This window comes from Heterodontus francisci, chromosome 20 (genome assembly GCF_036365525.1).
Source record: "Heterodontus francisci isolate sHetFra1 chromosome 20, sHetFra1.hap1, whole genome shotgun sequence".
NCBI classification, from domain to species: Eukaryota; Metazoa; Chordata; class Chondrichthyes; order Heterodontiformes; family Heterodontidae; genus Heterodontus; species Heterodontus francisci.
This window is the reverse complement of record NC_090390.1, coordinates 37948917-37971821: the sequence shown is the minus strand read 5'-3', so window position 1 is coordinate 37971821 and position 22905 is coordinate 37948917. Positions and strand designations below refer to the sequence as shown.

Below are 22905 nucleotides of genomic sequence, written 5' to 3'. Positions count from 1 at the left end.
AGCAGCAGCTGTTTGTGCGACTAAATACCATGGTTCACTATGAATTGACCTTGAATTAAAGAGTAAAAACTTCCTCCCTGCTACTACAACTATTCAAACATAGTCTGGAGATAAACAACAATTGATGTTGGGAGCAAATTGCACTGCAAAAGCTGACTATACGGCTTTGGCAGAATTATAGCAAGAGTGATACAATGTCAAATGACCTTAAAATTTTCCCTTACCCAAATGTAATGTGTCTGGCCTGCCAACTTTAGTACAAACAAAGGCTGATTGTAATGACTCCTAAGCATATGAATATAGAAACATTAACCAACATAAATTTTGCACTTTCAAAGCTCCATGTCGGAACTCTGATGTAGTGTACCTATTTAAATTCTCTACAAGTCTCCCATTAAATCATCAGCACAGGAAGAAATTACTTTGGCTCATTTAAAACTCCAGTTCTCTCCCTTTAATTACGTACTTTCGGAATCGTTAAATCTCCTTGACAAAATTAGGTTTGAGATCACTGCTAGTTTGCTTCACGTTGTCTTGCTTGTGCAACTCTCTATGAGGTTCCCGATAGGAGTCAAATAGTGTTGCCTCTAATGTACCAGCGGATAGTTTAAAGGCTCACTTCTACTCCCAGGTTCAGGTTGCCTCATGCCAGATTCCTACTCTGTGTACTGATGGGTTAAATTTCAGTTCTGTTCAACCTATTTAACACTCTCTGGTCCACAGTAGAAGTTTCCAGTTACAAAAGCACTGAACCTAGCAATACAGTAATTGGAGAAGAAAGTTTTAAGCCCTTCAGATACTAAAAAAAACCACTTCAGGCTTTTTTTTTTAAAAAGTAGGATTTCAATGTGAATCATTACTTTTGCAGTGTGAAGGATGTCAATTTTAAAGCTACGTTTAAACACTCGAGTGTCAGTTGAAATTTGTATATTACGGGTATACTACTTCAGGGTAAGCAAAAACCAAGTAGCAGAGTTGTACACCTTTACCTGCTTTTGCATACTAAACCAGTAAATTACCAGTACATTAATGACTTAAATGTGAATATAAGAGGTATGATCAGTAAGTTCGCGGATGACACGAAAATTGGTGGTGTCATAAAGAGTGAGGAGGAAAGCCTTAGATTACAGGACGATATAGATGGGCCGGTAAGATGGGCGGAGCAGCAGCAAATGGATTTTAATCCTGAGAAGTGTGAGGTGATGCATTTTGGGAGGACTAACAAGGCAAGGGAATATACAATGGATGGTAGGACCCTAGGAAGTACAGAAGGTCAGAGGGACCTTGGTGTACTTGTCCATAGATCACTGAAGGCAGCAACACAGGTAGATAAGGTGATTAGGAAGGCATACGGGATGGAGCTGTACAAGACGCTAGTTAGGCCACAGCTGGAGTACTGTGTACAGTTCTGGGCACCACACTATAGGAAGGATGTAATTGCACTGGAGAGGGTGCAGAGGAGATTCACCAGGATGTTGCCTGGGCTGGAGCATTTCAGATAAGACTGAAATGGCTAGGGTTGTTTTCCTTAGAGCGGAGAAGGCTGAGGGGGGACATGATTGAGGTGTACAAGATTATGATGGGCATTGATAGATCAGATAGGAAGAAACTTTTTCCCTTAACAGAGGGGTCAATAGCCAGGGGGCATAGATTTAAGCTAAGGGGCAGGAGGTTTAGAGGGGATTTGAGGCAAAATTATTGCACCCAGAGGGTGGTTGGAATCTGGAACGCACTGCCTGAAGAGGTGGTAGAGCCAGGAACCCTAACATTTAAGAAGTCTTTAGATGAGCTCTTGAAATGCCATAGCATATAAGGCTACGGGCCAAGTGCTGGAAAATGGGATTAGAATAGGTAGGTGCTTGATGGCCGTCACAGACACGATGGGCCGAAGGGCCTGTTTCTGGACTCTGACTCTAGCTAAACTACTGATGCTTGTGTTATATTAAAAGGTAATAAAAATGGTTGGGCAAGAACAGTTTGGATATGCAATATTCAAAAGATGGAAGAGATCCTCGCTCCATTCTTAGGGAGATTTGTAAATGACAGGAACACATCTTAACATTTGAATATACCCAAAATTTGGAACATCCAAAGCCAATTCTGAACAATACTTGCATTTCCAATTTCTACTTTGAGGGTAATTGCAATGTCCTGATTGATTAAAAGAAAAGCTACTTGGGTCATGACCTCTCCATCCACCTGACAGGGCAGATAGAGCCTGGCTATAAAGATCTCATCCAAAAGACAGAACCTCTGACGGTACTGCACTCAAGTGTCAGCCTAGATTGCATGCTTATGTCTCTCGAGTGGGGACTGAACCCATGACCTTCTGACTCAAAAAGGAGTGTGTGTTACCACTGACCAAATGCTGACATCTCCTGATTTGAAAAAAAAAAAATTCCCAATTTGAATCCAAGCAATCCTAAGTGCTCTTGGGATTACCCTCAGATCAAAAACTGAAGCCATGCTGCGAAAGGCAATGGTAAATATGTACCAAAACTGAATGAACAGGCTTCGGGCAAAAGAGGATTAAACCAGGAAAATTTCCTATTCCACCATTAAATAATGTGGTGAACTTGAATCAACCAAGATTTTTTTTAAAAAGAGAGCCAAAAAACAAACATATTTGCTTAAAAGGGCAAATCTGAAATGACGAAAAGCAGCATGCATAATTCGACAGGTCAAATCACTGCAAAGTACGTACCAGGGGAACTCAGGTGAACTGCTCTCCATCCTAATTTTGAACCCTTACTTTTAAATAAATTTTGTATACACGGTAACAATTTTAATTCGTGTTTTCTCAAAGGAGATTCTCATATCTGGGGTCACCTGAAAAAGCATAAGGCAATTTAAATGCCTTTTTACACTACAGGGATGTCTCCAATGCATGAGGGCCAGAGGAAATCACTGTATAAACGATCCCCTAGTCACACTCACCAGAGCAGATGATTTCACGTTCTGACCAAAAATTCTACCAAAGGGCGGCACAGTGGCGCAGTGGTTAGCACCGCAGCCTCACAGCTCCAGCGACCCGGGTTCAATTCTGGGTACTGCCTGTGTAGAGTTTGCAAGTTCTCCATGTCTGCGTGGGTTTTCGCCAGGTGCTCCGGTTTCCTCCCACAGAAAACGACTTGCAGGTCGATCGGTAAATTGGCCATTGTAAATTGCCCCTAGTATAGGTAGGTGGTAGGGGAATATAGGGACAGGTGGGGATGTGGTAGGAATGTAGGATTAGTATAAATGGGTGGTTGATGGTTGGCACAGACTCGGTGAGCCGAAGGGCCTGTTTCAGTGCTGTATTTCTAAATAAATAAATAAACCAAACTCAGCAGCCCTACAGGTATTTGACATTTGGATGGGGAACCTGAACAGCAACTTCACAAACAACTTTGCACCAACTGCATATGCACAAGATTCACACTGGTGTTGTAATGTCACTTGCATTTAGAACTTCAGAGCATCTGCAGTAGAAGCAGGCGAATTCAACATGAACAGGAATCTGCACAATTACTGAACCACTGCAATAATGTAAGAGGGATGTCAATATAAATAAATACATTAACTTATGGCATGATCTCAAATGGATTGGATAATATCAATGGACAAGATTTCAAAGATTTTAATGATATCAAGCTAAGTAGGGTACACCCATTCTGCTGCAAATATAAGCCATTTCTAATAGCAAGGGATATCTAGAAGACAATGGGTGATAACGTGTAATGCTTTATGTGAGATATCACTTAACAGAGCAGTGACCAAGGTGAAATACCAAAATGCTATAACTATTAAAATATTCCCATTTACTGGACATAAAATACTCCAGGATCACTTCTAAAACATTAATGCACTGGTTACTAAATTGCTATTTCCAATTCAGACTCTTATGTGAACCAATTTGCATGGTGAATAGATTGACCAGGTCATCTGGTGACCACACAGTTGAAGCAATCACCAGGTGGCGTAGTGGTAATGTCACTGGACAAAGCTAATGCCCTGGGGGACATGGGCTCAAATCCCACCATGGCAGCTGGTGGAATTTAAATTCAATTAAAAAAAAATCTGGAATTGAAAGCTAGTCTCAATAATGATGCCATGAAATTATCGATTGTCACTAATGCCCTTTAGGGAAGGAATCTGCTGTCCTTACCTGGACTGGCCTACATGTGACTCCAGGCCCACAGCAATGTGGTTGACTCTTACATGCCCTCTAAAATGGTCTAGCAAGCCACTCAGTTGTCAGGGGCAATTAGGGATGGGCAACAAATGCTGGCATTGCCACCAATGCCCACATCCCATCAGAGAGTAAAAAGCAAATCAAGGGACAGAACAGAAAAGCCTCTTCATTCAACTACATACAAGGAGATTTCAAACTGGTTGGATGAGAATGATATTGTATGGTGTTACCAGCAATCCTCACTGGTTTGGAATTCTACACTGCTGAACTTAACTGATAAAATGTGATTGTGTTGCCAGTGGAGATAGCGCTGCAAGTATGGTTGGAATGTGTTTATTGGATGTTGGTCCTTGTTTGCTTGCCTATTTAAATGTGACATGTTGTACATCTTAGTTATTTGACCATTTTGAACTATTTAGTGGTATGGTGGAGGAGAGGAGTAGACAAGGTGACTAGCCACCATGCAGCACTTGACAACTGCATCAGTTTTATATTTGACTTTTTTTTTTTCAGTACTGGCATACAGTAAAACTAGATTGAACAGATTAAAAAGTTAACCATTAATTTTAAGATACATCTCTCTATGTGGTTGGCTGCACTGGAAAAGAAAACAGTCTACTTAAGACAGTTGTGTCAAGTTTGTTCGAGTTAAAAATCACTAAACACAGACTGTAAACCTTTTGCCCCCACTGAAAGTATCCTGAATACGTACATCATTTTACCGCATTCCAGACAATTAAAAGGACTAGACTTGGTAGCCTGAGAAACAGAAACGCATATTTGATTCCTGTTTGTAAGTGTCCCATTAAGTAATTTTATCAAATTAAACGTTGAATTTTAAGTGCTTGTTCAGATCCTAAATATAAAATGAACAATTTAAAGTAGAGTTGAATACGTCTTGAAAGGACAAGATCTCGCTTCCAGATATCCACATGTCAACCTCTTGCATTCAAAGCCATCCAAACATATCCTTGGGATTATTCAGAAACTGGTACAAGTGGATTCAAGGCAACAGAAATGCTATTTAAATTCCTGAGGTAAAAGTAAAAAGTGTAAGAGGCTTGTAGTAAAGTTCAAACATTACTGATTGTAAAGATTTACATAACAAAATTAAATGAATATTTCTGCAACATTATATTAACTGGAAAGCAATTTGGTCGTTTGGAATTACACCACCTGCCTGATGCTGGAAGGTATTGGACAACATCAGGATGTATATATTAAACTGTAAAGGATTATAGTTTTGAAGGCACAAAAACAAAAATAAGATTAAGAAGCTTGAACTGCAGATCAGCCTCAAGAGTGAAATGAAGGGCCTATGTATATGGGCAGAGATCCAGGTAAAGATGTCTTCCAACATGTAAAATTTAAAAAAAAAAAAATATTGTTCCAAAAGAGTGCAGCAGTTTGGCAGGTGTCTCAACTTTCTGCGATCACGTCCATTTGCATTTCATCTCCTGCATCAATATCACAAACTGCCGTCAAAGGAACCAGTATGCCCCTGGATAGTCCAGATCATTTTCAGTGTTTTGTCAGATTGCTGCAGGACCTGGATACCCAGCCAGCAAGGCTCCTGCCATTTCTGCCAAACAAACCATTTGTGCTATATTGAATTGATATCCCTCCAATGGCCTAATTACAACCAGAAGGGGCTCGCAGATAACATCAGGTCACCTAGCGAGCAAAAGTTCATAGAGGAGCAACTGGGTAAATTATAGTTCACTGACATGTTTTTATTGCTGTAGCCCTGCACCCTATTCCAATGTGTGCCGGTATCTGTCTACTTAAAACGACAAAGGTAATAGGACTGGATATCATTGGCATTGGTGGTAGCATTTCCCACCTATGATAATGATCCCTGTCCCAGACTGCAAACAAGTTACTGACAAGATACAGTCTCCTTCATAGCAAGCACTTACATATCAGCTTGTCTGAAAGCACAATTTGCAGGAAGTTTCCCCAGAAACAGAGCCTAGCTTCCTATTCATTTTAACTCAGCTGCTTGATGAACAAAAGATTCAGTAATTATATTTCACTGTTTTGTCTATGGGTCGTGACCCTGTGCCTTTCGAGAATGTGATCTTCTCCCCCCATCCCCTCCGCCCCCATAAAAAGGGGTTGCCAACCCTCCCAGAATTGTCCTGAAGTCTCCAGGAAATAAATATTAATCTCCTAGACACGGCTTCCAGTAATCCTGGAGAAAAATGATAAATCTGAAAACTTTTTCTTCCATTTTTGAACGCGTTTGACTATTAATTATAAAAATATCAGGTGATGGTGTAGCTGCAGAAGGCTGTTTGACTAATAGTCAACAATCGTCCAATCAGATAACAGAGAGCCTGTTCACTTTCCAATTGGCCTGCGAAGGAGATGTGACATGAGGATGGTTGTCAGGTGGCCAAAAGCAGAAGTGTGGTTGGAGGCTGGACAATCATACGACTATAGCTCCAGGAATTCTAACTAGAGTTAGAAACCGATCATGCCAAAATTACCAGCTGTGGGAATAAAAGGAGCAATTTCTTCAGTTTGCTATTTGTAGGAAAGTTAAACGAGTGCATGAAGAATGCACCGGGGATGTTGCTACAAATAGTAAAAGGATCTTCCTCATCGTAGCTTCAATCTACATCATCCACATCAATCTAGAACACGAGCTAAAGCTGACCAACTGACGAAAGGCTATTGACCTGAAACAGTGGCTGTTTCTCTCCCCACAGATGCTGCCTGACCTGAACATTTCCAACATTTTCTGTTTTTATTGCAGATTTCCAACATGCACAGTGTTTTGCTTTTGTGTCAAAAAAAAAATTCATTAACAGCCCAGAAAATAGGCCTCAATTAACATGAAGATGAGCAAAATTGGAAGCGCAGTGGGAGAAAGGCTGATCATTAATGAAACTTCATATACATCCAACAATCACTTTAATGCAACAGAAATTACACATTGCAGCAGTGGTAGATTTGTAATTTACTGAGTTGATGGGGTGAGAGGACTGAAGGAAAATTGATTTTTCAGAGGGAGATTCTGGTGATAAGCATCCCCTTTCTCTACCCCACAGCACAAATGTTCTGATTTTGGACTCCATCTAAGTCATCATCTGGCATGCTGAAGCTCACCAAAATTCTGACATCCAATATTGCAATATGTAAATAAAAGCATGTTTAGGGACTTTAGATTTGAAAGCATCTGCAGTTATATAGCACTGGTCATGATCTCAGGACATCCTAAAGCACAGCTAATGAAGTACTTTAAAATGTAGTCACTGCTGTAACATAGGCAAATATGGCAGCCGATTTGCAACACAGCAAGGTCGCCTAAACAGCATGAAGATAAGCTGTTTTAGGGATATTGCTACAGGCATAATTTTGGCCAAGTCACCAGAAAAACTCCATTACTCCTTAAATAGCGCCATGGGATCCTTTAGGTCCATCCAAGATGAGAGAGGACCTCAGTTCAATGTCTCATCTGAAAGGCAGCACCTCCAACAGTGCAGCACTCCCTCAACTGTCTAACTCCAAGACACAATTACTACTACCGACCCTTGGGTGACCCCTTAAAATGACAATATTTCACATCTAAACATCAATCTGCATTTCCCTCTAAATGCTGATCAACCTTCAATGCATTTCAAACTTGTGTTAAAACTTCAAGTTAGGAATTCCTGTTGGTGCCATCAGCAATAAAATAAATGGATATTTAAAAAAGACACAGGAGTGTCACATGAACACATCAAGCATTCATCTGCAATTTCTCCAACAGTAATCTTATAGCCCATACATTATTTTGAACCTGTCAGAAAATTTTCTTGTACTGGAAATAAAAACTCACTGCAATCATCAAAAAAAAAGCATGAAACCATGGTTTGCAGTGACTGGGACAAGACGCTAAAAATCTGTGCTCTCAAATGGACCTAAATAATCATCTCCAGTTTGGGATGTATAATCCATGATACTGATGGTCACTCATGTTTGCCAGAGGCTGTTGCCCACTGTAATACAGATGGTGCAGACACTCTCCTGATTACTGCATGGTAACAATAGGTGCCTCCACATTGAGTGCGTAAACTAACTAAAAATTAGGCAATGCACTTACCCACAAGAGGCATCACAATAAGTCAAAATTAAGCAAAACTGATTACCACTCCAACTTAATTCCTATTCTGCTTCCAAAGCCTCAGAAGCCATTCGCTGACCTTAAAACTTTTCTGCCTGAAGTTCATATGCAACCAACAGTGAAAGAAAATATTGTAGGATTAATGGTTCTGGACATCATCCAATCAATCTGGTTTTGACAAATTCCTGCCCCACCTTAAAACTGGTCTGACAGTAACTGAATTCAAATTCTGTTGAAAAACAGTTGCTATCACTACTTACTAAAATGAAGCATTTAATCCTCATCCTTCTATTCAAGGGGCTGTTCATTCCACCCTGCAAAGAAGCTGTTGTCTAAGAATTGAGGACTCACGAGTTTACTGAATCAGCATCTGAAGACATAAACATGTAACATTGATACCATCTTCAGATCCATGCAGGAAATGAGGTGGTATCTAGTACATTTTCTATTTGTTCAAAATATTCAATAGGCGGTGACATAGTGGTAATGTCACTGAACTAGTAATCTGAGGCCCAGGCTAATGCTCTAAGGACATGGGCTTGAATTCCATCACAGCAGATGGTGAAATTTGAATTCAGTTAATAAATCTGGAATTTAAAAAAAAAAAAAAACTAGTTTACTGGTGACCATGAAACCATTGTCAATTGTTGTAAAAACCCATCTGGTTCACTAATCCCCTTTAGGGAAGGAAATCTGTCGTCCTTACCTGGTCTGGCCTACATGTGATTCCAGACCCACAGCAATGTGGTTGACTCTTAAATGCCCTCTGAAATGGCCTAGCAAGCCACTCAGTTTCTCAAGGGCAATTAGAGATGCACAATAAAATGCTGACCTAGCCAGCAACGCCCACATTCCATGAACAAATAAAAAAAAAACATAATAATGCTGCTGGACTCCAGCTCAATGCATCTTTAGTTTCAATTCCCTTTCACGTCCAAAGTTGCTTGTTGCCACATGATCTTTTCTATCCAAGCTGGTACACTGCTGTGGATGTAACTCTCATACACCATCAGCCCTACAAGAAACAACTGAATTGATTTCCCCCCCCACTCCTCCACATTTTTTCTTTCTAGGTCACAGATCTTCCACTTCATTCACACATTTGTGGAAAAAGCTACAGGAATTCACTTTGGTTTAAAAGCACAAAGCACAGGCAAGAAACAGCTGCAGTTATCGCCTGCACTAGATATGTTAAAGAAATTTCCTATATTTATTACCCAATGAACTCATTAAGCACGAGCAAAGTTTTAAACGCATTCGGTTGAGGAACTTGTTGCAGCTGGTGAGTTTTATCTTCTCCTTGTATCCTTAAAATTGTAGCTCCTGCTGAAGAACAGTTTCAAGGATGCTGGTAAGATAAGTCACCTAAGTTATAAAGGCTTCGATGACAAGTGCCGGCAGGCTATTTTGATGGTCAGGTGGGGGGTGGGGGTGTGTGGGGAAGGTATATTACAGCACAACCTAAATCTTATCTGACAGGTCATCTGTACCCATGCGCTTCCTGCTGGGGTAACTGGATAGCCATCAAGAACAGCTATTCCAATTGGTTTTAACCATTCCCAGACCAGGAGCACGGAGACCAATTTTAACATCTCTCCTACTGCCTAGCTGCAGTCAGCTAACTCTGCTGAGTTACATCCCCATTCTTGCTGAGATCAGATTTCTAACCAGAGAGTGAGCCCCTGATCAGTATGGCTTGTTACTACACCATGGGTGAATGTGGTTCAAACAACTTCAAGTAACAACTTTTAACCTCTATCTAAAAACATTTTCTGCTCAAAACAATCATGTTGAAAACTACAAGAAATGTCCATTCATACTGCCTGTGAAAATTGCAGGAACTAAACAATTCAGTCCACAGTAATTTTGAAAACCTAGTTCGATCTCAGAATCACACACTCATCCCACGTAGCTTGCATCTTACTGCTCTATACTGAAAAATATTAAGTACTTACCAATTTCACTCAGTATATATTCCTGACCATTGTAGGAGAGTCTGCTGCTAGAGATGACAGGTGGAGAAAGGCCTTTCATCTTGGCTAAATTCTGCAACAGCTGGGATGGCTTGAGCTGGTCACGCCACGCATTTATTCCAGAACTGTTGAAATAAGCCAATTAAAGTTAGTCACATCCAAATCAACTACACAGAAAAGGGAAAAAATATCTAATTAAGGGCAAAAGGTCATGTCAAAAGCTCTCAAACCACTCCATACAATTAATTAATTTCTTTTTGAAGTTATGTAGGCAGAGAACATTAGAACAGAAATCCTGTAGTTTCAATTAACTAGACGTGGGCAGGGAAAAATTCCACTAGGGTGCTTGCTCCCAATTATCCAATAACCTCTGCTTAGTATGCATGCATAATGTGGGCAAGGGAAGAACTGGTATTTCACCCAAGTGTCTACTCATGAACAACCAACAGAAAGCTTCACAGCTGAACAGAGGGCTGCTTGGACCCAGAGAACCATATTTCACAAAGGCAAGGGAACAGATAAAATTACAAAAAAAAAAGCAGGGAGATAATGGTGAACAAATCTCCATTTGATAACTGTATACTTACACACAGTACGATTGAGGCAATCCAGAATAAGCTCCAAAGCGTGATAGAAGTCTGTTCTCCAGGTCGATAATAGTCTCTCCCACCTTTTCATCACGCGTCAACAAATCAAAATCATAAAGTGAAACTTTGAGATCTTTCTCTGTCGGTAAATTGCAAGTAAGTTCAAACATCCTGAGGAAAGAAAAGGAAGAAATGAGGTATTCATTTTCCAGAAACGCTGTACCATTTTTCCAGAACAAGGATTTGAAATTTCTAATCAAAATACTAGCATGCTTTATCACATCATGGTTCATCCAATCATTAGTTGAGTTTCAAACCTGGTTTGTGAAAAGTTGACTGATCTCAGTTGAACTGATAAGCAATCTACAGTTGACCTCAACACTCAGGCTAGGGAACCAATGGTGTTCCCACTTCTTACTGTTATTTAGTAAATTCCAGTGCAAATGTATCAGTCACAAAATTGAGGGTAGCCATTCAGTCCATTTTAACAAAACAATATTTTTCCTTATAACCTCCACACCCCCAAAATCACAGTGCATTTAACTCCACTACATTAGCTGGAACTTAATTCCAGTTTGAACCTATGCCCCTTGTTTGACCGTCATACCTAACCTTTATGCACTGCTTCAGATGCCTGAGTATTTAATATCCTATAAGCTTCTATTAAGTCCCCTAAAAAGCCACAGTTTCTCCAACCTTCCTTCATACTTTAGTCCTCTGAACTGGGGATCAAGCTTAATCCTTTCACAGTACTGCAACCTGAATTTACCTTTGTATCTTAGTGACCAAAGCTGGACAGTTCACTTCGTGCAATCTAGCCAGAGAAGTGTATACTTGTGCTCGAATTTAGTAATTTTAGTTCGACACTATGTTCCTATCCAGTTTACCATTCTGTTTGCTGGCAATTTCACTCATAAGTACTGAGTCTACCAGATCTTTCTCACTTTTGACAAGTGAGTTGTTACCTTTGACTCAATGGTAGCACTCTTGCCTCTGAGTCAGAGGGTAAATAGGTTCAAGCCCCACTTCAGATATTCTAGACTGACAGTGCTGCACAATTGGAGATGCTATCTTAGATGATATGTTGAACCAAGCCACTGTCTGCCCGCTCAGATGGATGTAAAAGAGAAAAGAGTTCTCCTGGTGTCCTGATCAACATCAATAAAACACAGATTATCAGGTGTTATGAGAGTGCTTCTATTTTTTATAAAATATGTTTTTAAGGACATATAGTTGAATTATGGACATGGATTCATCTGGAAGCTTGAAGAGATGCTAAACTTTGTTTTTTTTTTTAAAGTCACCAGCAGGTTCCTGGACTTGGGCTTGTAAACGAGCCCTTACTGGAAGGCACCTGTTTTCAGATAAAATAGTAGCAGGGAGCTTGTTGTTTTGACTTGGTCAGATATTTACAAAGAAGTGACAGGTCAAGATTTATAGAGGTCAGGAGGTTTGACTTCTGGAATGTTTTTGGTTTCACTTTGAATTGTTACAAAAGACATTGGTTTTTGCCTACCAAGAAAACCCAACCTCTCTTTTTCTCAAAGAAACCCTGCACATACAGTGTGGCAGCCTCCTCTTTCTTCCTGCATTTGAAGAAACCCTGCATATCGAAGGTGTGGGAACTGAAACCCCTGTTGCCGCATTTCTGCTGTAAGGCCTATCTGAAGCCTCTCTGGCTGCATTTCTTGGAAAGGCTATCCAAACTGATCTTCAACATCGCCTGGAAGGAACTGTTCTGGGAAGATCCCAATTACAGCTGTCTATATGCATTTGGGACACCAAACCAAAACAAAGGACATCTTTCCATATTTTCTTTTTTTTCTTCAAGAATCAGGAAGTATCCAGCCCAAGTGTTTTTTTTTTGCAACAGAGCTCTAAACAAAAATTCCTGATATTTTTCGTGCGCGAGAGGCGCTAAGGTAAAAAGGGATCTTTAATATTTCAATCAGAGTTTATGCTTTACTTCATTACTGGTTAAGACTTGTTTTATAATAAACTGATAATGTTGTTGTTTCTCAAAGAAACCTGGTTGGTGTGTTTTATTCTGGGAAAAAAGAGAGTACATGATTGACGGTACCAGTAAGTGGGAAAAAATATAAATATATGTTGTGACCCGCGGAGAAGTGGAACTAGAATAAACAGTGCACTCCTCTCACCTCGGTCATAACAGGTCATGTATCCCATTGCTATTTATGGGACTGTGCTGTGTGCGAATTAGCTATTGAATTTTCCTGTTACAAAAGGGACTTCAGTGGCTGTAAAGTGCTTCAGGATATCTGGAAGTTGGGCAACATAAATGCAAGTTCTTTTTTGACTTTTAACTAACCCTGCACCATTGCATTACACATTTGTTCCAATAATCAATAAATTTTGACTTTCTTGCATTAAATTCCTTTGCCATCATTTTGTTTATTTATTTTATGTCTGAGCTGCTTTCATAGACACATGGCCACTTCCTCTTACTTGACCTCCACCTGGTTTGGCACCATCGGGAAACTGCATTTTTGCCTTGAGGCCAGGTAGCTGTAGGGGCTCCAGTGCCGTTCCCAGGGGTAATCCACTCAGGCCTTCTCTCAACTTCAATCTTCTAAACAAATGCCTGCTGCTCCTCTTTTTTTTTTTAAGACCGTTCCTCAACAACTTCAGCTCTCACCTCTTCAAATTTATGTAGCAGCCCTTTGTGAAGCACTCTCTCAAATGGACTTTTTTTTTATATAAAAGTCCAACAATAATCGACAGCCTCCATGTAAGTGTTACCTGAACAAAATTAATGGGCGAAATTTTAACTCATTCAAATCCACCCACTTGCAGTGTGTTAAAATCAGGCCCAATGTGTCTTTCCCTTCTGATGTTAATTTGGCAGTTATTTAATAAATTATCCAGTCTTCCAATATGCTCTTAAGTAGTAATGCCATTATGTTATCCAACAAGATTAATGCAAGACTAATGATCTGTGAGTCCCACATTAAATTTGCCAGCTTTTCTGAATATTAATTTTACAGCAACTTGTTTTGAATTTAGCACTAGATTCTTTCACAATGCTCTGAAGTACTCGAGGACATCCTCAGAACATAAAAGCGGTATATAACTGCAAGTTCTTTCAGAATTTCTTACAACTTGGGCGGCACAGTGGTTAGCACCACAGTCTCAGCTCCAGCGCCCCGGGTTCAATTCTGGGTACTGCCTGTGCGGAGTTTGCAAGTTCTCCCTGTATCTGCGTGGGTTTCCTCCGGGTGCTCTGGTTTCCTCCCACAGCCAAAAGACTTGCAGGTTGATAGGTAAATTGGCCATTATAAATTGCCCCTAGTATAGGTAGGTGGTAGGGGAATATAGGGACAGGTGAGGATGTGGTAGGAATATGGGATTAGTGTAGGATTAGTAAAAATGGGTGGTTAATGGTCGGCACAGACTCGGTGGGCCGAAGGGCCTGTTTCAGTGCTGTACCTCTAAATCTAAATTCTAAACTTGTCCTTTGCCTCTCAGCAGCCTTGAATTAAAAATCATCTTTCTTAAGAAGTTGACTCCCCATTATTGTGAAAGTCCCTCAGTGTTCTTGGATTATCTCCATTTGTGCACAGCATGATACAATAGTCTTCCCTGTTGACTATTGGATCCAATTAGTTACTGAGTATTTTAAGTATTCTGGTTTGTCTTCAGTTTTACCACCATTACTATTCCTGGCTCTTCCTGGACAAGATACTCATTATTGACAGTAAATTCTCACTACGATAGCCATTTTCAGATTTCTCACCAGCCTCAACATGTTTCTGAAGGCTCCTGTGCTCATCACAATGAAGTCTTAATATTTATCATCTACATCTTTGTCGGGTTAATTTATATTTTATTTAACTTAGCTTTCATCTATTTCACGCCATTATTATTTAATAGACACTTGCAGGTCCAGGAATATATTTATTCTGAAACACAAGGCAAGGACATATTCCAATTCAGCTGCCAGCTTCCAGCAATTGAATACTGTTGAAACTTGCTGTCGAGGCTCACGAATGAATGAATGGTCAGTTGGGTATGGTGACCAGGACCCTTGGAACATGGTCCAGGAGGGAGCTGATAAATTCGGGAGAAGCGGAGAGGGGAGAAAATTAGCGGAGAAAAGACAAACCGCTTCATTTAAAATCAAATGACCACAATGATGGAGAAGACAGAACAACGTACAAAAATATGCTAGTTGTGGATGTATTTCAAAGTTAATCATGAAGATTCTCTTACACCTAGAAAGATTTGATCAAATTGAAACACGGGCTTTTTAACCCAATGTAACCTCTCTTCTATTGACATTTGTCACTTGAGCGTACACTCTAATCATGAAAAAAAGATGTCTGCATTACCTGCCAAACACTGGGTTCAGAGTGTTCGGAATGTAGTTGTCTCTGTCTTCTATGGATTTTTTACCCAAGCTTATCTTCACATATGGGTCACACTAAAGATGAAAGAAAATATCCTTTAGGAAAAAAACAGCCACTTCAAATATAATGAAGCATACAAAAGGATCCAAATACCACCTCATCCCGCAAATCTGCTAATTGTGTGTACACTTCAGATACTTTTTATTAGTCACTTTATTTTCAATGTTATTTATTTATTTAGAGATACAGCACTGAAACAAGCCCTTCGGCCCACCGAGTCTGTGCCGACCAACAACCACCCATTTATACTAACCCTACAGTAATCCCATATTCCCTACCTACACTAGGGGCAATTTACAACGGTCAATTTACCTATCACCTGCAAGTCTTTGGCTGTGGGAGGAAACCGGAGCACTAGGCGAAAACCCACGCAGTCACAGGGAGAACTTGCAAACTCCGCACAGGCAGTACCCAGAATCGAACCCGGGTCGCTGGAGCTGAGGCTGCGGTGCTAACCACTACGCCACTGTACTACTCTGAAGAGACTCCGTAAACTTGCAATTTGGTGTCCTGATTAAAACTACCCATTTATGGTGTCTGTGAACAAAGGTATAAAGCAGTGGCTAAAAATACAGCCATCAGCCTGACTGTTTCAAATGCTCCTCTCAACAAAAGCAGTTTTATAATCAGTTAGCTCTTGTACATGTATGTTGTGTGCACATTAAATCAGTGCAATGTGGAAGACTTTTTTTTAAATAGTTATTGGAAGAAGCCACTACTCCAACAAGCAGTTAGAAAACTACTTAAATAACTGTCAGATGGCTCAGTGAGTTTAACAAGTCTTTTAACTCTTCACGCTGCCGTCACAACGTGACCGGGTGGTGACAATTCACCTCTATAGCCCCCATGTTCCTGTGGTGGATGTACTCACCTCCCTCACCAGGTACGTCAAAGTGGCTGGCAGCAGCACTGATGTCAAGGACCTATTTGGGATTTGGACCAGCCAGCAGCAAGTCAAGGTGACCTTGAAGGTCGATGCCAATGGAGCCATTATCCATCCTCCCTCCAGCTTAGCTATCGGGGGAAGTCGAGGCTTCTTGGTCTATGCAGGGCAGCCCAGAGTTGGTCGCACCTGTGGCAAATCTGGTCACGTGGCAGCTAACTGCAGCACAGTCGTCTGCAAGAACTGCAAGAAGGAAGGCCATCAGACCAAGGACTGTAAGCAGAGTAAGTGTTGCAACCTATGCGGTGACACAGGCTACTTCTACAAAACCTGCCTCAAACGCTGCCTCAGTTATGCTCAGGTGGCAAGGTCAGAGAGAAATGGCACTGAAACAGGCCCTTCGGACAACCGAGTCTGTGCTGACCAACTACCAATTTATATTAATCCCATATTCCCTACCACATCCCCACCTTCCCTCAATTCCCCTACCACCTACCTACACTAGGGGCAATTTACAATGGCCAATTTACCTATCATCGTGCTTTAGCTGTGGGAGGAAACTGGAGCACCCGGCAGAAACCCACACGGTCACAGGGAGAACTTGCAAACTCCATACAGGCAGTACCCAGAACCGAACCTAGGTCGCTGGAGCTGAGGCTGCGGTGCTAACCACTGCACCACTCCAAGGAAAGGCTGGGAGAAGGAACAGTGAATGCATCTGGTGTTGGGAAGGAGACAAGCAACCCTCTCCGTAACGAGGAAAGTCTACCTGAGAAGAAAGGGGAGGCAGCTGAAACCAGCGACCCAACACCTACCCTGTGCCCAGAAACCCCTCCTCTACAGACAGAATCAATGGAGGAGGAGGCAATAGATGGACAAACTGGTCAGTGGCAGGAAAACCACAAAGAAAAAACCTCCAAAAACAGAACAGGCCACCACCCAAACCAGTGGCAAGAGGAGGCTACCGACTGAGACGGACTATGGCAGCTCCTCCTCACTGGACGAGGAAGGGCCAAAACAATGGCACCTGCAAAAGAAGCTGCAGAACTCAAAAGGAGCTGGAAGACAAAGCCCCCCCCCAGTTCTGGGGTACTGGAAGCTGTGATGGGCCCAGCATGCCCCAAACCCAAAACACTGAAGCTAGCGACATGCCTAGCACATCCCAGCTCCAGGACACCGAGAACAAAGTGTCGGGCGCACTCCAGCTCCCAGGAAGCCGGGAGCAGTGATGTTTTCGAGGAGGAACAGAGGAGAAAGATACCAACAGCAGAGGACAGCCCAATCTTTGCTGCCTACAAGACCCCCCCCACCGATGTCACCCCAGCAGAACAAACCCTGCATGAGAAACCAGGAGGGGTTTCTGAGCCCAACGAACGTTAAACAGCTTGTGTACACTATGAGTATGCAGAAACATACCCAAGGACTGGGACTAGCAAGGACAAATGGTGTGGCAAGCAACAACTAACTTAAAAATGGGTATAAAGATGGCTTCAATTAACGTGCATAGCATTAAATCCACTATGCGATGTGTTTCAACCTTGGACTACCTCGCCAAGGTCAAAGCCAACCTACTGTTTCTGCAGGAGAGTGGAACACCACATCTCAGCACCTACAGGCAATGGTTGCGATGGTGGTCTCACAGGCCATCAATTTGGTCAGGGGGTAATGATTCCCGTTCCTCTGGCCTGGGTATTCTGCTGTGGGGAGGTAACTTCACCATCTCCGAAGTTAAGGAGGTGGTGGGCAGTCGCCTACTCATAGCAAATGTAATGTACAACAATGCTCCGCTCTGGTTGATCAACATATACGCCCCGGTTCAATGCAGCGAGCGGCTGACCGTCTTCCAGCAGCTCCCACTGCTGCTGGTGACATCCAGGCCGGTCATTCTAGGTGGTGACTTCAACTGCATCATCATCCAGATTCCTAATGGAAACAGTAAAAAGATGCCAAGCTGCATGACGTCTTCAGCAAACCTGCAGACGGAGCGCAGCATAGATACACCTGTTCAAGATCGGGTCTGCCCGTTCCAGGATTGACTTCCTGTTTGTGTCCTGTGCTGTCACGGTCAGATCCACCGACGTCAAGCCAGTGTTCTTCTCCGACCATTGCCTCTTACTGGCTGACTGTCACCAACAGGATGACCAGCGGGTTGGCAGAGGGACACGGAAGCTCAATGCTACACTGCTAATGCCAGAGAACGTTGAGGAACTCAAAAGGGATCACAAAGGTTGGAGAACCGTGAAACCCCTCTGAGTCTCCAGTGCACTGGTGGGAGGCGATCAAGCAGATAAAGAGGTTCATCATCTTCAAAGGTGTTCAGAGGGTGAGAGAGACAAAGGGAAAGGTCCCGACTTCAGAAAAGAATGCAAAATCTGCTCCGGCTGCAGTCGATGGGGGTCGAGGTCAAAGTGGACCTCCATGAGGTGAAGAGTCAGCAGGCCTCGCTCTTTGCCAAGGAGGCCTCCAAGATCATCTTCCGGTCCAGAGTCCGCTCCATCGAGCAGGATGAGATGTGCTCGCGTTACTTCTTCCAAAAAGGTACAGAGAGAGAGCTCTGTGATCAGAAGCCTGAAGGAACAGGATGGCTCGGTAACGTCTTCGCAGTCCGACATACTAAAGAATCAGCAAATCCTTTTATGCTGGGCTGTACAACGTGAAGCCCACAGACAGCAGAGCCTCCCAGTCCTTCCTGTCATCTATCAGAGGTCTTAGATGACAGCATGAGGGACAGACTGGACAAGCCGCTAACACTGGACGAGCTGACAAAGGCCGTGAGGTCCTTAGAGACGAGAAAAACTCCCGAAAGCGATGGCTTACCGATTGAGTTGTATTCAGCCCTGTGGGACTGGGTCGGCCCAGACCTGCTGGAAGTATACGATAGCATGCTTCTGGCTGGCAGAATGTCAGAATCCACGAGGAAAGGCATCACCCTCATCTACAAGCGGAAGGGGGAGAGGGCAGAAATCAGCAGCCCATCTCACTGCTGAATGTTGACAAGATTCTGTCCAGAGTCATCGCTAGTCGAGTCAAGTCTGTTCTGGAGTTGGTGATTCAGCCTGACCAGACCTGCACTGTACCCGGCAGGAAGATCTCTGATAGTCTCGCACTACTCAGGGATACGATCGCCTATGTGGGGGACAGGAGGGTGCACACCTGCCTCATCAGCCTGGACCAGGAGAAGGCTTTTGACAGGATATCGCACACCTACATGATGGACGTGCTTTCCAAAATGCGGTTTGGGGAGGGAATCTGCAATTGGATCAATCTGCAATTGGATCAAATTGCTCTACACAAACATCAGTAGCGCAGTCTCAACCAATGGGTGGGAATCAGAAAGTTTCCCGATCCAATCCGGAGTCAGACAGGACTGTCCTCTCTCCACTGTCTTGTTTGTTTGCTGTATTGAACTTTTTGCTGAGTCTATTAGGAAGGATGCGAGCATAAGAAGGGTGATGATCCCAGGCAGCAGAGGCACTCAGGTCAAAACCTCCCTGTACATGGACGACATGGCCATCTTCTGCTCGGATCCGCTGCCCGTTCGCAGATGGATGAACATCTGTGACCAGTTCGAACTGGCCTCAGGAGCCAAAGTTAACCACGGCAAGAGTGAGGCCATGTTCTTTGAGAACTGGACTGACTGATCCTTTGTCCTCTTCACCGTTAGGTCAGACTACCTGAAGGTGCTGGGGATATGGTTCGGAAGGGCCGGGGCGTGCACCAAAACCTGGAAAGAGCGAGTAGCCAGGGGTACACCATAAGCTGAGCATGTGGGAGCAGCGATCTCCCTCCATTGTGGGTAAGAACCTGATCAGGTGTGAGGCGCTCACGTTGTTGCTGTATGTGGCGCAGGTCTGGCCCATACCCTACTCCTGCGTAGTGGCGGTCACCCAAGCCATTTTACGCTTCATTTGGGGATCCAAAATGGACTGGGTCCAGAGGGACACTATGTTCAAACCTTTGGATAAGGGTGGGAAAAATGTACCCAACGTTGCCCTCATCCTGATGACTACCTTAGTGTGTGGCTGCATCAAGCTGTGCGTAGAATCCCAGGATGCAAACACCAAGTGTCACTACGTGCTGAGGTTCTATCTATCCCTGCTGTTGCGAAGGATGGGCCTGGTCACATTGCCGCGGAACGCTCCATCCAGTTGGACCGTGCCGTACTACCTATCCTTCGTGGAAAAGTTTCTGCGGAAAAACACCTTTGACCACCAATCCATCAGGCAGTGGTCTGCTCAGAATGTCCTCAAGACCCTACGGGAAAAGGAGATGGTGGATCCTGTCGGATGGTTCCCCGAGCAGACTACCAAAGTCATTTGGCAGAATGCCTCAGCACCAGAACCATCAAACAAGTACCAACATGTAGCTTGGCTGGTGGTAAGAGCCCTCCCTGCCAGATCCTTCCTGCACGCCCAGAGTCTCACCCCCTCCGCACACTGCCCTCGAGGTGGCTGTGGTGGGTAAGAAACTGTTGCCCACCCCCTTCTGGAATGCATCCTTGCAAAGCAGGTGTGGAAAGAGATGCAGTGGTTTTTGTCAAGGTTCAGCCCAAGCAGCTCTGTAACACAGGAGTCTGTGCTCTACCGGCTGTTCCCAGGAACGCACACCGAGATAAACATCAACTGCTGCTGGAGGACTATCAATTTGGTGAAAGACGCTCTTTGGTCTGCCCAAAACTTGCTGGTCTTCCAGCGCAAAGAGTTGTCCACAACGGAGTGTTGCATACTGGCACATTCGAAGGTCCAGAACTATGTGCTGAGGGACGCACTAAAGCTTGGGGCAGTTGCGGCAAAAGCTCAATGGGGAAAGACCACAGTGTAAGGTCCCCCCACCAAAACGAACTGAGGGGCTGGATCCATGGGATACCCCTCGGGCTGTATCCAAAAAATATGGGTTTGCTGCAAAATGTACATGGCAGGTCAGATGGAATGAAAGGTTTGTGAAGCAACTCACTCCTTTATTGAAGGAAACTGATCTCCTTTGCACTTTTTGTATTGTCAACTTGGTGTTGTTTTGAACTGTTTTGTAATTTATTTATTTAATTTTTTTTAAATTACAGATTTTATGAATAAAAGTAGATTTTGGGGAAAAAAAAAGTCATGCAGATTCGGAAATACCCAAAATTCGAATCCATTTGTGCTTAGTTTGGCTTATGTGAAAGCTAATTCTCACTGGCCTTAGTGCGTCTAGGTTAGGAAAGAGAAAATAAGGGATCTACTCTAATAATGAATCAATGGGAGTGAAAATTTAGTGGAATAAAATTGGCTGAAGCAAAAAAAAATGACTTCAGTAAAAGTAATTGGGGTGGGAGGGAGGAAACAGAAGAGAAAGGACTTTGGACCTCTGGACAGCATCCATGTTGGCCACCCTTCACTGGTGTTTCATAGCAACCTGAAAGAGAAGATTGAAACACCGTAGCACCTGTGATTCTGGAAATTCCACTCAAAAAACTAGTTCATTCTTTTAGGTAATCTCTGCAGTTGAAATTGGATGCATATTATTTCGTTGATTTTCCAATTTGCAAGTATAAACAGACTGCATACTGATCAAAGTCCATCTGAGTCTTAAAAGTACCAGAAACAGCAGACCAACCAATGGATGTACTGCAGGTGATGACTCATAGCCAAAACATATCTGGGTGTGGCAGGGGCATGAACTGATCTGGAAAAGTTGTGTTCCAAGTACATCACCCTGCAGCTGACCATCAAATAGCTCCAGTTGCAGCCATGGATCAATGTACACACAATGTGCACAATGTTGTCTCTTTGAAGACTGCACAGGCATAGTAGGAAACAGGGGGCATTGACAAAGTCCAAATATTTCATCCATTGGTTTGTCCAAGTTCTACTGATTCCTTTTTCTTCAACATCTCCACATCCCACAGAACTGGCCAAAACTAGGCTGGCTTGCTTTGCAATTCGTTTCCCAGTAAGTATGGTGAACCAAGATATCTTGTGAAAGAGGTCCGATGTTGAAAAAAAAACCAAAACCCATCACAGTGAAAGTCATGGCTGTGAAAATTTATGTTAGAACAATGACACTGAATTAAACTGCTGTTCAATACTATAACCAACTTTCCCAGTGACTCTGTAGGTCGACTAGAAAAGTGCTCAGGTTCAATTCTCTGTGCAAAATTGGCTGATCTCAGTGAGGTAATGGTAAGTACACTACAATTGGTGTCAATGTCCTATGGTAATGAGAGGGGTGGGCAGAAATAGGCCAAGAACATTGTTATGGTTCCTGCTCCGGATTATTCTGCAACTTCTGGCTAAACATCAGTTTCAGTACATGAGGCTCAGTCAACGTAATCTGCATATAAGAAAAGCCTTTATGAGCATTTGCTAACACAAGTCAGCCCCCTTCAGGATACAAGACAAACTGCATGGAACAGCATTTTCTCTTAAAAATGGTTAATTTCGTACTTCGAAACAGGCATGTTTGCATACTAACTTTTCCATGCCCTGTGTCAGTTTGGAAGTTCTATTAAACCCTTGAACTCTTATTTCCAAAAATATACTTTATTCATAAAAATCTGTAAAAAATACATGAGAAACCAGTACCAATTTGACATTCCAGAAAGTGCAAAAGAAATCAGTTTCCTTCGATACAGAAAGTGAGTTGCCTCACAACCCTTGCCATTCCATTTTACACGCAATGTACATTTGCGTTACACAGCAAAACCATATTTTGGTGCATACAGCCTGAGGGTTTTTTTTAAAAAAACATCGGTTCCAGCTCCTCAGTTCACTA

The 22905-nt window shown here is 42.7% G+C and overlaps 1 protein-coding gene across 1 annotated transcript in view; it reads right to left on the bottom strand.

The window, feature by feature from the left end:
- LOC137380583 (myoferlin-like) overlaps positions 1–22905 on the bottom strand; it is a 270863-nt gene that overhangs the window by 93035 nt on the left and 154923 nt on the right. The window contains exons 45-47 of the mRNA XM_068052623.1: positions 15195–15286; positions 10846–11016; positions 10241–10383 (exon numbers count right to left, since the gene is read on the bottom strand). Coding sequence (XP_067908724.1) covers positions 10241–10383; positions 10846–11016; positions 15195–15286 — 406 coding nt within the window. The remainder of the gene's footprint in view (positions 1–10240; positions 10384–10845; positions 11017–15194; positions 15287–22905) is intronic.